The sequence below is a fragment of the Suncus etruscus genome, chromosome 18, assembly GCF_024139225.1.
Source record: "Suncus etruscus isolate mSunEtr1 chromosome 18, mSunEtr1.pri.cur, whole genome shotgun sequence".
In the NCBI taxonomy this organism is placed as follows: domain Eukaryota; kingdom Metazoa; phylum Chordata; class Mammalia; order Eulipotyphla; family Soricidae; genus Suncus; species Suncus etruscus.
Genome location: NC_064865.1, coordinates 21,105,056 through 21,120,034, shown reverse-complemented (window position 1 = coordinate 21,120,034; position 14,979 = coordinate 21,105,056). Strand labels below are relative to the sequence as shown.

At 41.7% G+C, this 14,979-nt stretch overlaps 1 protein-coding gene across 1 annotated transcript in view; it reads right to left on the bottom strand.

Moving 5' to 3' along the window:
• TFB1M (transcription factor B1, mitochondrial) overlaps window positions 1–14,979 on the bottom strand; it is a 52,052-nt gene that overhangs the window by 25,970 nt on the left and 11,103 nt on the right. The window contains exons 3-4 of the mRNA XM_049765401.1: window positions 8,990–9,098; window positions 7,472–7,623 (exon numbers count right to left, since the gene is read on the bottom strand). Coding sequence (XP_049621358.1) covers window positions 7,472–7,623; window positions 8,990–9,098 — 261 coding nt within the window. The remainder of the gene's footprint in view (window positions 1–7,471; window positions 7,624–8,989; window positions 9,099–14,979) is intronic.

The following is a 14,979-nucleotide window of genomic DNA, read 5'->3' as shown; positions in this document are numbered from 1 at the left end:
ATGCAGTTCCCAAAACAAAAGCAAGAGGAGAGAAATAGTATCAGCCACAAAAATGGCACCAATATTTCTGTGATAGATATGTATTATTTAAAAATGAATGCAATAAAAACTGATCACAAGATGATCTTAAATAGTAGAAGGTCAAAAAACAGTTAATTTCTTTGTAAAAGGCAAACTCATTTTGGTTCTTAAGTAGTGGTATGAATCTAAGAGAAACAAGAAGCCAAATAATTCACCAGACAGTTATTTCTTCCTTGCTTTCATCTAAGTCTTAGATTCTAAGTCTAAGAGAACTTGAAGTGGAAACATTGGGCTAAGACTTGAAAACCCATTAGTGAGGTGCCAGGTCCAGGATAGGAGCATGGTTAATGGCGTCACTGTCCCTCCTCCCCCTGCTCAGGATTGGGGGGGGGTCCCTGAGCAGCCCCTGAAGATGTGGGGTGAAAGGGTTATTGAAGGATAAAAAGAAGACCTTTGTCTCTCCACATGACAGACTTGCACATTAGGATGTTAGCAGAAAAGCAACCATCCATATTTAAGTCCAGCTCTCCCTGTAATTAGCTCTATGGCCGAGGAGAAGGCAGTAAACCATGTGGCCTCAGTTCCATCAGCTCTAAAATGAGGTCAGAGGAGATTAGTTAAGGTCTTGTTCATTGCCACAGTTCAGTGCTGTTTCATGAGCTGCAATGTTATTCCATTTATACATCCCATAATGTCTTATCTGAATGCTTACAATGAGACCCTGTAGTTCTAACAATGATGACACAAGACCAAGATATTGCTATCTGACTACTAACAAAACCAAGCAAAGTGGTAAAAATGTGCTTTATTGTGGGCTCAAGTTCAAAATCACCAATGCAACGGTGTGAAGAGCAAACAAGGTAAAGAAGGAAATGCTGCTCCATATTCTCCCATTCATTTTCACTTGTAAAATGTGAACATCAGCCAGGGGACCAATGTTACTCTGACTTCTAAAGAAGTCCATAAATTATAGACTCAATAGAAACTCTTTTCAAAGTCCATGCTAAAATTTGAAAGCAATTTTTTTTGGTTGTTAAAAGAAAATAATTGCATGGGGTGAAGCTGAAGCAACACTATTATTAATAGCCATAAGCAACATTCCATGCTTTGGAAAATATGACTCCACTCTTAAATCCCTATGCTTTGTTCTTTCCCCCAAAGAATTAAGAGTACATAGTATTTTGCATCACTATTGTGTTATTCAAAAACAGAAATACCATAATAATCATGTTAGCTGAAGGAAAAAAATTCCAGTAACAAAGGTTGAGAAACTAATAAAGAAAATTATTAGCACCAGCTCAACTCAAACCAACAAGAAAATGAATGGGCCCAGGAAGTGACAAGGACTCTGGGAAAGTGGTAACTTTGTCTTACAGAGCTTCTAATCAACACCAAAGGAACCACAATTTTGTGATGGTAAATTCCAGAACCACTAAGAGAAAGTCTGCATGTCTAGATGCTCTAAAGTAGAGTTTCTTGGCTTTGTTATTGCCACTTTAGGCACATAAATGCTGGATTATTCATTCGAGGACTGAGAGCTAGGGGGAATCATTAAAATTTTAGAATGCGTTCGTTATAGTTTAGATACCACATGTACAACAGTGCTACCATCTTCAATGTTTCGTACGAAGTGGCCAGCCCCACATCTGAAAGGCATCTACCACCTCCCTCACCTCTGCCCATGAGGCACCAGAGGAAATGCCGGTGTGGTAACTAAAAAGTGTTTCTGGACACTGTCAGATGTCCCTGGGTGGAAAACATCACATTTATAGAGATTTTGTGACTTCCAGAAAACACAGGCAAAAAGAAGGGATAGAAAGAACATTCTTTTTGTTTGTTTGTGACACTCAGGGGTTAGTCCTGGTTATGCGCTCAGAAATTACTCCTGGCTTGGGGGACCATATGGGACACCAGGGGATTGAACTGCTGTCAATCCTAGGTTAGTGCATGCAAGGCAAATGCCCTACTTGTGCCACCGCTCTGGCTTTCTTCTTTTATAAATTACTTTATTTGTTTGTTTATTTATTTATTTAGTTTTGGTTTTTTGGCCGCACCAGGTGACGCTCAGGAATTACCCCTGGCTATGCACTCAGAAATCGCACGGGGGACCACATGTCGTAGGCTAGCATGGGCAAGGCAGACAGCTTACCCCTTGTCCACTGCTCCGGCCCCAACTACTTTATTTAAATACCACGATTTACATAGATGCTCAACAAACACGTGTTTCTGCCATTCCATGTTTCATCATCAGTCCCATCAGTGTAAAATTCCCTCCATCTCTGTCCCCTGATTCCCACTCAATTCCAAGCCTGTTCCTCTGGCAGGCACGAAATAATATACTTGATATTGCTTGTATAGAGTTGAGCAATAATGAATTTTTTTTTAAAAACACAGCAAAAAGAAAAATTCATTATATCATGTATAACATTGTCAGAGTTTTACTGTTATGTTGCCAGTCATCTTTCTGTTTTTTTTTTTTTTTTGGGGGGGGGGTCACACCTGGCTCTATGCTCAGAAATAGCTCCTGGCCAGCTCGGGGGACCATTTGGGATGCCAGGATTTGAACCACCATCCTTCTGCATCCAAGGCAAATGCCCTACCTCTATGCTATCTCTCTGGCTCCTGTTTTGTTTCTTAATACTAGGTAGCTACTATGCCACATTGACATCTAATTTGATGTGTTTGATGACAGAATCGAAAAGTTTAGAGGTGTCATGTGGCTGAATATGTGGCAGCATATCCAGGAATTCCAAGTTCCGTATCTGATATGGTGGCAGCAATGGTGTGGCATGGTTTTTACTGCTAAGAAAGAAAATTCTTAAGATACACTCCAAGTATGAGTGAGTAAAGCAGTCAAAGGATCAAGCCAAGGGGTCAGGAAAAGAACAAGGGATTTGCCTTGCACAAGGTCAACGCAGGTTTGAGCCCTGTCACCAACTAAAGTGCCCTGAGCATCATTTGGATGTGCCCTCACCCCAAATGACTTAAGGAAAAGTTTGATCATTTCTTCTCAAAGGAATTTTGATAGTAAAATTATTTCCATGTGCTGTGTATTCAGCAGTCAGGAGCACTCCTAGCATGTGCCTGACCTGAATTTCATTCTCAGCACCACACAGTTCCCTAGCACTGCAAGGCAAGGATCTCAAAGACCCTGAATACCACTGGGGTGATACATCAAGCCCTGGCATTGAACTGCCCAAACTCTCCAGTTGGAGGCTCTAAAAATAAAACCATCACAAGATCTTGAAAAATGGCTAAGAACCCGAGCCAAAGGCTGGCTATGAGATTGAGGGAAGGAGAGGGGGTATATATGCAAGGAGTTTAGGAGCACCTCAGTTACAGCCTGGAGGCCTTTCTCAGACTAGCACAGGGATGCAGCAAGCCTGGGATGCTCTGCACACCTAGAGGGAAGAGGGAAAGAGAGAGAGAACAGAGGAGAGGGAGAAAGAAAGGGAGGGAAGAAGAGAGGAGCAATGGGGAGGGAAGAAGTGCCTGAGTTCTCAAGAGAGGCAAAGGATCCATTTGAAGCAGTGGCTGAATGGTCCCTGAGGCCCGCTCCCTGGTGTGTGAGGCTGGGGTAAATGCCATCCACAAGGAGTAGGAAGAAATGGCAATGCACCCACTGAGAATGAAAGGGTAGGAAAAAGGATTCCTGAAAAAGGCCATGACTGTGGAGTGGGACTGAATTGGCCCCAGATTAAAGGCAACTCTTGACATACCATAACAAAGCTGAAATGCAAACTCAACACAATCCACAAGAAATGCATCTGTATGCAAGATAAAAAACCACCACTCAATCTGTCCCTCAACACTGGAAAAAAACAATGGAAATAGAATACAGCCCTCGCATTAGTGGATGCATTGTAAGTCACCAGGTTTGCAAGGAAGCATAAAGCTGGAGAGGAGCAAAAGAAGAGCAATTAGATGTGTGCAGAAATGAAGAGGTGATAAAATGAGCGCTCAACAGCTCCTATAAAAACTGCACATGTACACACAGATCCCAATGGGAACCACAACACGAGTGAAAGAAAACAGAAGAAGGCTCAGTGGGATTGCCAGCCATAAATTACAATCTCTGGAATAAAGATGTCAAATAAAATGAAGAGATCAGACATTATGGAATAGTGTGATGAATTTAAGATAGAGTAATTGGAATTTTTCTGCACTGCTTATTTTCAATTTTTTTCCACAAAAGAATTAAGTAAATATCCATACATTTGCAACACAAATTTTTTTTCCCTCTGCTTACACTCTCCTTTACAAATCTGTCCCTATTCTGGGCCTTCTGCTCTGGCCATCTATTAGCCTCAGGCCACACTCTCTGAAGTCTAAAGCTTCACAATATTAACATCTGTAAGACGAATCTCCTTTCTTTTCGTTCTCAAAACTTCATATGCTGAGCCCAAAGACAGCTCAGTGGTGAGCTGCTCCCCACAAGGCCTTCAGTGATCTCTGAGGCAAGACAAGTGAGTCCCAGACACAGCAAACACAAGGGGCAGAGAAGGGTGGGGGGATAACTGAAAAAAAAAAAATCCTATCCATTGTCATAAGCCACTCAGATGGTCCTTGGATTACCTTCTTTTCAAGTTACTAAAAAAAAACACACTATCGGGGGAAAATGAGCATCTTCATTTTTCTGTTAGGGGCTTATGGTATTTCTCATGTTTTAAACTCCATGATCTTTGCAGACTCTCAGTAAAGGTCTGTGATTATTTGCACAGAGGTCCCAGTTTTCTCCTCTGGTTCCCCCAAAAAAAAAACCATCATATTTTTCCACAGCATGTTTCCATGTTTTTCTAAAAATAGTAACTTTCCTCTGCTCCCATTTCTGCTTTTCATTTATCACTGATTCAGAGTTATCTCTTCTCAATTTGTAGAACTAGTCCTTCAATATATGTAGATAGGAAAGCTATTTTGACAAATTTTCATCTTTATCTGTTCCCATCTTTTCAAATGTTCTCTCTAGAAATTTCCTTCTGCATCATTTGTGCTCAGCTGTTCCCAAGATTTCACACCACCTTTCTTCTCTGTAACTCAAACCACACCAAGGATTTTGTTATTATGTAAGAGAATTGACAGAGATTGGTAGGGTGTCAGAGACTGAGTCCTGCAGGACAGGACAGTAGGGGAAGTTATTATTTTTTTTTTTTTTTTTTTTTTTTTTTTTTTTTTTTTTTGGTTTTTGGGCCACACCCGGTAACGCTCAGGGGTTACTCCTGGCTATGCGCTCAGAAGTCGCTCCTGGCTTGGGGGACCATATGGGACGCCGGGGGATCGAACCGCGGTCCGTCTCCTAGGCTAGCGCAGGTAAGGCAGGCACCTTACCTCCAGCGCCACCGCCCGGCCCCAAGTTATTATTTTTTTCAGTAAATGGGGTGAGGTGATTTAGGGTCCATATGCAAGAAACATTAAAAGTGCCTTCTATTTCAACCACACACAAAATCAATCTCAAGTGGATTACAGATATGAATGTGTAGGGTAAAACAATAAAGCTTTCTGAACATCTTCATGACCTCGGGATATAAAAAGGGTTTCTTTAACAAGCACAAAAAGAACCATAAATTTAAAATTAAGAATGTCGGCTCTTTAAAAGATGCCATAAAAAGATAATAATGTGATAAAATGAAGAAATATGCAACACACTTAGCCAATAAAAGACTAGTCTGAGGAGCAAACAAAAGCTCCTTCAAATCAATGCAGACAATCCACAGAATGGGCAAAAGGCATGCACTTCTTAAAAAACAAAAAACAAAAAAACAAACAAAAAAGAGATCATCCAAAAGCTAAAATGTCTAAGATGATGCTTAATTTTATTCAAAACTAACAAAAGACAAAACAAAACAAACCATTCTTCCCAGGAAGTCCAGTTAGGGCTGATATCTCTGGGACCTCCTCAGAATAGATGGGGGCAGATTCCTTTTTATTCTTGAACTACAGCAGCACAGCACCACACCTGATACTTTCAACAGAAATGGCCCAGCTCCTCAATTTACCCTTATTGAACTGCCAAGCCACCAAATTTGTTCTAAATCGAAAGATCGAAATGACAAGCAGCCATGCAATGCCTAAAAATTTCATAATAGCATCAGCCATGTAGGATCAAAGTAAAGGAGACCACCAAGCTCAGTGGGCCTAATTGGTAACACAGAAGGCTAAATTAGCACCAACCATAGCCCAATAAATTTTCAATGATTTTAGTTAACACCATAGAGTGATTGAATAGTTATTACAAATTAACCCTTATTGGTCTAAGTCTTTTTTTTTTTTTTTTTTTTTTTTTTTTTGGTTTTTGGGCCACACCCAGCGGTGCTCAGGGGTTACTCCTGGCTGTTTGCCCAGAAATAGCTCCTGGCAGGCACAGGGGACCATATGGGACACCGGGATTCGAACCAACCACCTTAGGTCCTGGATCGGCTGCTTGCAAGGCAAACACCGATATGCTATCTCGCCGGGCCCATTGGTCTAAGTCTTGATCATTCAATTTGCCTTTGTGTTGTAACAAACAATATGAAGTAAATTTGTTTGTGCCTGTAAGAGGGTAGTCTGGGAGGATGGGTGAGAAACTGGGACACTGGTGAAGGGAAGATCACACTGGTAGTGGAATTGGTGTTTGAATATTGAATATTAATGCCTGGAAGGGTTGTATTATGAAAAACTTGGTAAGTCCCAGTGTTATAATAAAAATTGGAGTAAACAAAACAAAAAACCACCACACACACATCAATACCATTCTCCTCAGATGAACAAAAATGCATCTGGCAATGGCAGGGGTTGGGTGGGCTATGGAGCAGAAGGAGGCCTCTTTTATGTAGGAGGCACTTTTCACTCACTTCCCCACCAGAGAGCACGTTGGTATTCTATATAGTGAGGGCAGGTTTGAAGACCTCAGGATTTAGAATATACACATCCTAGAAAAATCCTGTCTAGATGTTCTGGCTGACTTAAACACGAGAACTTTCATGACAATTCTGGCTGCAACAGCAAACTGCTCAAACTAACTCAATGTCCGCAACGTGGTTTGAGGGATGGAGAGAAGGGACAGAGAGATTATGATCCACCCAGAGCAGGGAGTATAAACGGCAACGAGAATAGATGTGAACTAGAGCACCAAGTAACACTAACAAACCCTACAAATAATGATGCAGGGCAAAGAGTACACACATGTTGTGTGAATCCATCTGTGCCAGGTTCACACAGGTTTGGAACCTGAGTGTATGCACCTCACAGAGAAGATCCATGTGATTCGAAGCAGGGAACAAGCTGTACCAAATTCCTGTTCCCCAGCTCCAGACTACCTAGGAGTTCTGTAGGTGGGAGCTGGAAGAGACAGAATGTGGCTGCTCTTGCTGGATCTTTCTGTGTGAGGTAATGACTCAGAGAACACCCCCTGAAGCTTGTGTTTCGGAATTCAATGACTTGTGATGTTCAGCCCTGGAGAGTGAAGCCTTACCTCTGCCACTTCCTTCTGGAAGGTCAGTGTCATCGGGGTTCTGCCATACGTGAAAGGCCCATTCCTCTGAGACACGTTTTCCAGCCACTGGACGATAAGGGGGGTTGATACACTGAAAGGCAGATTTCCAATGATACGGACATCTGGCGGATCTGGATGGCAGGAGGACAATAGGAACTAATTGTTAAAAGTAAAATCAAACTGATAGTGAGGGAGGGCATCAGCCAGGGCTGTGGCCTACTGGCAGAGTGGGGTCCTGGGTCTGATCTCTGCACTTCTTACCCTCAAGCACTCACACACACACACACACGCACAAACACACAGCCCTTCCATCTATGAAAATAGTATTTTTGAGTTCCTTTGTTCTTCAAAAGCAGTCATTTCTTTTAAGTGGCTTGAAATCATGAAGGAAAAAAATTCCTCTTTAGTATTGTGTGAAAGTAATCAGGTTTCTGGCTTTGAGGAAGAGGTGAGGAGAGGAGAGGGGATGGGAGGAGAGGGAAGGAAAGAAAAGAGGAAGAAGAAAGAAAGGGAAGGGAGGATGAAAGAGGGAAGTAAAACTAAGAGAGGAAGAGGGTAAAGGGAAGGAGAGAAAAAGGAAGGGAGGAAGGGAGAGAGGAAGAGAGGGAGGGAGGAAGGAGGGAAGAACAAAGGAAGGAAGGAGGGAGGGAAGAAAAGAACAAAGGAAGGAAGGAAGGAGGGAAGGAAAGAACAAAGGAAGGAAGGAAGGAAGGAGGGAGGGAGGGAGGGAGGGAAGGAAAGAACAAAGGAAGGAAGGAAGGAGGGAAGGAAAGGACAAAGGAAGGAAGGAAAGAACAAAGGAAGGAAGGAAGGAGGGAAGGAAAGGACAAAGGAAGGAAGGAAGGAAGGAAGGAAAGGAGGAAGAGGAAGGGAGGGAGGGAGGGCGGGAGAGAGGAAGGAAGCTGTGTCTAACCAGTCCCCAGCACTAAACAAAACTGACTTGGCTAGGCACTTGAACATGAAAAACAAAGTTAAAATAAAGACCCGGATATGGGTGCCTCCTTACATCACTTCTCTTTTCACTGCCTCCAAAAGCAACAGGTGGGAGTTAACCAAGTGTTATAAAAAATTTCAGGGGCTGAATAGAGTACAATGGGTAGGGTGCTGGCCTTGCAAATGGTCAACCCGGGTTCAATCCCTGGATCCCCTTATGGTCCCTGAGCACCTCTAGGAGTGATCTCAGAGCACAGAGCCAGGAGTAAGCAATTAGCAAGCACTGCTAGGTGTGCTCCCATGAACCACTTCCTCAAAAGTTCAGCTCATTTGCAGTGAACACAAACATTTGAACACTTGAAATCACATCTAAGTTTGAGTGTATAAAATGTAATTAAGAACTTTGTATTTGCAAGAGAAGCAGAAAAACTGACAAAGCACATTAACACATTTTGCTGACACAAATTTTAATACAATTATATCATAAACAAATTGATATGTAACAAATGAAGCATGTGTAATACAATTATGGGGAAACACAAATATCAATCCAACGGCACTTACCATCCTCCCATTGTCTTCTAAGTGATACTGGAAAAGCCTTTTCTATCTTAAATGTCAACACATCTCCATGGACGATTCTGAGTTTTCCAGGTGCTGCATCAGAAAGCATCTATTTTACGAAAAGGTCAACAAAATGAGCTGGTACCCTTTGGAGACTCACAATTAAGTTCTGTACTTCAAATACCATGTGTCACTGTAGCCTTCTGAAATAGCTGAGAGTTATCATTCATGAACTAACACAGTCCATTATGTCCACTTATCCAGCTGTAATGCTTCTATGAATAACTGCAAACAGTAACTGATGTTGGCCTAAGGATAAACTCTGAAAGAATTTGGTCCCTCAGAATTAACTACATTTTTGTTTGTTTGGTTTTTGGCCACACCCCATGGTGCTCAGAAATTACTCTTGGTTCCAGGAATCAAGAGGGCTTATGGGACTATATGGAATGTTGGGGATCGAATCTGGGTTGGTTACACCATCCCTGCTGTATTCTCACTTCTGCTCTTACACTATATTTCTATGCAGAGATAGAAAACTCTGCTATTACCTATGAAATTTTAGGTTAGAGATAAAAACGGTTATAATAAAATACTTATATTTAAGGAAGACATCCTATGAAAGATAATGTGAATGAACTAAATCTCCTTTTCCTGGAATCTAAGCCCAGGGACTTGGGGCCACCCTAACAGCTCTGGGTGCCTTCAGCGCTACACCTACTGGTACTCCAGGGTTCATGTAGTCCTGGAATCGAAATCTGGGCCTTACCCATGGGAGGCCCACATGCCTGACATGAGTTCTTTCCCTGACCAACAATAACATCCAACAATTACATTTTAATTTTGGTGGTAGGGGCATCCATGACAGTGCTCAGGACTTAACTCCTTGTAGGTTCATCAGACAATATGGGATGCAGGGGATTGAGGCTGAGAATTAAACCTGCATGCAAGGCAAGCACCCTCCCCATTGTGCTATTGCTCTGTCCCCATAATTACATGATTAAGGCCTAAACACATACTCAAGCTCCTATGGTTGCCAGCAAACTCTCCCTCAGTCTGTGGACAGAGTCCAGTTGACCCACTGGTACTTTCCATCAGGTAAGTTTGGCTGCACATGGTGACAAGACACTTCCCAGCCTCCCTCAACCTTTCAATAACTGCTTTGGTCCCTCTTTCTTCAGTCTTGAGGTAAAGAGATTAAAGAGGGGAGGAGAGAGCTTGCCTGTGAAGTAGTCCACTCAGATCCCTCTACACAGGAGAACTCCTTAGTCTTGTGTGTCTGTTCAGCTAAAATTGAATCTCTTCTCCCCTGCACTAACTTGGGCAACTGTCAGGGACAATAAAATAGGCCAGAGAGAAGATGCTGTGTCAGGAAACTCAGATGGTTGGGCTCAGTGCCTAGGATTTCCAGTGTCTGACAGAGCAGGTGGCTAACCTACTGAGATATATCTGTGGTACCCCAAAGCTATTTTTCTTAATTTATAGTAGAGTGAAGCTATTATGATTTGTAAACTTTATTGTCTGGTGCTTATCAGATTCCACTTTTTTTTTTTTTTTTTTTGGTTTTTGGGCCACACCCAGCGGTGCTCAGGGGTTACTCCTGGCTGTCTGCTCAGAAATAGCTCCTGGCAGGCACGGGGGACCATATGGGACACCGGGATTCGAACCAACACCTTAGGTCCTGGATCGGCTGCTTGCAAGGCAAACACTGCTGTGCTATATCTCCGGGCCCATCAGATTCCATTTTAACAAGTCACAGTAATTTAAAATAATCCAGACCTCTCCCCTCTAAAACAGAGCTCCCCCAGACAGCAGGACATTTGGTCTACCTTAACATCCCCTCCAGCACCCAAAGGTCCAGAGGAGGAACTTGATTCCCATTTAGTAAGTGAATTAAGAAGGGAAAGACCAAAGGCCTTTTCTATGATCCTGAAAGACTGAGCACCCCACAGTCAGAAGGGCAAGTAACCTGCAAAGATTTATTTCATTAGAAATCATGCAGAAGTGAACGAGCCATGTTTCAGAAATACACAACTGAAATGACCACACTGGCAAGAGGTTAACATTTTAAGTCTGGAAATCCTCTAATTGGCATTGTTTGGCCATATTAGTTTAGCATGGTTATATGCATACTTCTGATATTAATGCTCTCAAAGATTATTTTATTTATCTTGGTTTTGGGACATACTTTATGCTGCTCATAGAACCGTATGTGGTCAGGAATGGAACCAGGGTACTCCTCTCTCTCTCTCTCTTCTCTCTCTCTTCTCTCTCTCTCTCTCTCTCTCTCTCTCTCTCTCTCTCTCTCTCTCTCTCTCTCTCTCTCTCTCTCTCTCTTTCTCATGGACCAGAGAGGTAACTCAATAGATCGAGCACCTGCTTTGCATGCTGAAATCCCTGGTTCTATCCCCAGCACCTCAGGATCCCTGAGCACTGCCAGGAGCCAACCTCTGAGCACAGAGTCAGGAGAAGACCCTGAGCACCCAGATTAAGGCTCAAAACCAAAAACAAAGAAACAGGAAAAAAAGAGATTTCAAAGGGATACTTGGGGCTGGAACAATAGCATAGTTGTAGGGCATTTGCCTTGCAAGCAGCAGACCTGGGTTTGATCCCCTGTATTATATGTGGTCCCCCTAGCCCACTAGGAGTAATTTCTGAGTGCTGAGCCAGAAGTAACTGCTGAGTGCTGCTGGGTATGGCCCAAAAACCAAAATAATAAATAAAAAATAAAAAATAAACTGTTTAAAATAAAACATTTACTGTCAATGAAGAACCATAGAGCTTTTCCCTCTAATTATGTTTCATATAATTAAGAAAACAAGTCAACACACCCCAAACAGAAGCAAAGTGATATCAATATATAGCAAGTCATTAAGCAATTAGTAATTAAAACGAAATAAAACAAAACCATGTAAACTTGGCTCTTTGACATTCATTTACATGCCTTGACAATTCAACTGCTATTGAAATGTTAATTTTCCCCCAAATTGACACACACAGCTGCATACCAGAAAAAAATGAACATAATCCAAATTTACCTTTTCTCTGGTAGGCTTAAAAGTTCTAGGATATAGTTTTGGATTTTCTCATCAGGCTTACATCCCAATCAATAACAAAGCTTCTGGGTTTCTTTATTTATTTTCATTTTTGGAGGGGTGAGGGTCATGAGGAGGCAGGGAGAGTGCAAGAGGATAACAGAGATGGGACAAGGAACTGGCTTCCTTCACATGCACAGCAGAGCCTCTAATACTCCCATTCATTCAAAGGTCTAACCCTTCCATCAATGCTCTGTAGCTTTTATCTTCACTTCTCTGACTCCCAGCTGCAAAAGAAATGAGTGTGGCTGCTCACAACTTTATATAGGGTCCTTGAGGCAATTTCAGTTGAGGAAAAAAGTGCCCCACAAAAGGAAATGATGGCCTGATTACATTTAAATAGCCATTTAAATGCCTAATGACATTCCACAATGACATACACTGTGCCATACACTAAGCCACTGATGATGGTAAAAAAATGTTTTCATTACTGTAATGCTCTCCGGGGTGGGAGAGAGCACTGGGCCAGTCCTCTGAGAATGACATGGCACATCAGAGGCCCAGAGGTGCTGCTCTTTCGGAATGTGCTCAGGAGGCACTGCTGACTGCAAGTGCAGAAACTCCATTACAGCCAAATGAGTACTTTTTACACTCTAAAATTGCTCTCTCATTTTTTAAATTTTGGTTTTCAAGCCTATATTTTTCCAAAATGAGGCCCAAGTCAGTGCAGAGTAAAAAGCATTTATTAGACAAGACTGTGTGAGAAGAAAGAGAGCAAACCAGAAAACTTGGAGGCAATGGAGACCATTGAGTGCTGGCACTCCAACAGATGTCAGGTGGCTGCAGTTTAGCCAATGCAAGATATCATTTTTAGTGGCCATCAGGAGTAATTCTTTTTTTTGGGGGTTTTTGGGCCACACCCGACAGTGCTCAGGGGTTACTCCTGGCTGTCTGCTCAGAAATAGCTCCTGGCAGGCATGGGGGACCATATGGGACACCGGGATTCGAACCAACCACCTTTGGTCCTGGATTGGCTGCTTGCAAGGCAAACGCCGCTGTGCTATTTCTCCGAGGAGTAATTCTATCTAGTCTCCTGGAGAGAAAAATGTGACTTTCCCTAGCATTAAGCATTGTAAAGGGTGTAGGAATCTAGAAAATAAAAAAACTGCCCTTAGTGAAAAAACACCAACAACATACAAAGGCAAAAATACTCTTCACTTCTAGTCAGCTCTCCTTTAAAAGTCAAGCAAGGCCTTAGTGAAAGCTTTGGGGGGCCTGAAGGGGTAGGAGTGGGGAGTCAACCAAATTCTCTGCTACCTCATTGATTGGTGCTCTTATCTTGTGAATAATCCGTGTTATTTGCTGGAACTCACACATGGCCTAAATTCCTTGAGCCAAAAAACCCCACAGAACTGCTATTGGTTCTGTTTTCACCTTCTCCATAGTGGGCCCAGCATGGAGCAGTTTTCTAAACACATAGCCAGGAGTAACCCCTGCGCGTCACTGGGTGTGGCCCAAAACCAAAAAATAAATAAATAAATAAAAAGACATTATTGTAATAATATCTGAAGACAATAGAGATGAGCGCTGGAAGGACCAGCTCACGATATGAAGCTCACCACAAAGAGTGGTGAGTGCAGTTAGAGAAATAACTACACTAACAACTATCATGACAATGATAATGAATGAGAGAAATAAAATGCCTGTCTCGAATACAGGCAGGGGATGGGGAGTAGGGAGAAATGGGGGGCATTGGTGATAGGCATGTTGCACTGGTGAAGGGGGTGTTCTTTTTATGACTGAAACCCAACTATAAACATGTTTATAGTTATGGTGCTTAAATATATTATTAAAAAATTAAAGTAATAAAATTTTCCAAGACTATTTTAAAAAGAAATTAGATAGTCTTATGAGTGAAATGAAAGTAAAAACATTGAGGGGCTGAAACAGTGGTGCAAACGGTAGGGCATTTGCCTTGCATGCGCTAACCTAGGACGGACCACGGTTCGATCCCCTGGCGTTCCATATGGTTCCCCAAGCCAGGAGCAATTTCTCAACAAATAGCCAGGAGTAACCCATGAGCATCACAGGGTGTGCCCCCCCCACAAATAAAGAAAAGAAAAACATTGAAATTTGTGGAACTCGTGGGATTCTGCCAAAGCTGTGCTAAAAGGTAAATTGATACCACTAAAATCTATAATAAAAAAAGGCCTCATAGCAATGACCTCAGTTTCCACTTGAAAAAAAATATGAAAAAGGGGCTAAGGGATTTGTCTTGCATACAGCCAACCCTAGTTTGAAAGGCAAATGGTCCCCTACAAGTGGTCACATTTGTTTTTAGGAATTTATATGTGCTACCATGTGGTCCCTGAGTACTACAGCACAGAAGAAAGAGTAATTCCTGAGTACCACCTGTCCCAAAAACAAAATAAAAATAATACAAAAAAAGAAAAATGAATGTATTTAATTCATCGCAAGTAAATGGGACAGACATAATTTTAAAAAGGAGATAATTCAGTGAAATCAAAATCATTTTGAGGAGTGTATGTATTTTTTCCCCCAAAAAATCAAGGGCTGCTGTGCTATCTCTCCATCCCCCTGTATTAGTTGTATTAGTTTACATAATGTAAAATTGCTTAGATTTTTCAGGTGTTTTACTTTGTTCTACTAATTAATAAAAGTAGGCTATTGAAATCACCAATTTTTATAGTTTAATATAGTTTATAGTTTAATTACCTACTGATTATTTCAATTCTGAAAGTTTTTTGAATTGTGTATTTTAGAGATCTGCTATTAGATACTTAAATCTGTTCAAATTTTTATTCAAAGAAAAACATGGCTTAAAATAAATTGTTTTGTTGTAAAAAAAAAAAAATCAAGGACCAGAGAAATAGGAAGTACTTGGTCTGATATGTGGACACTTTAACAAGCCCAGTATGATTGATACTTGCATTGTCC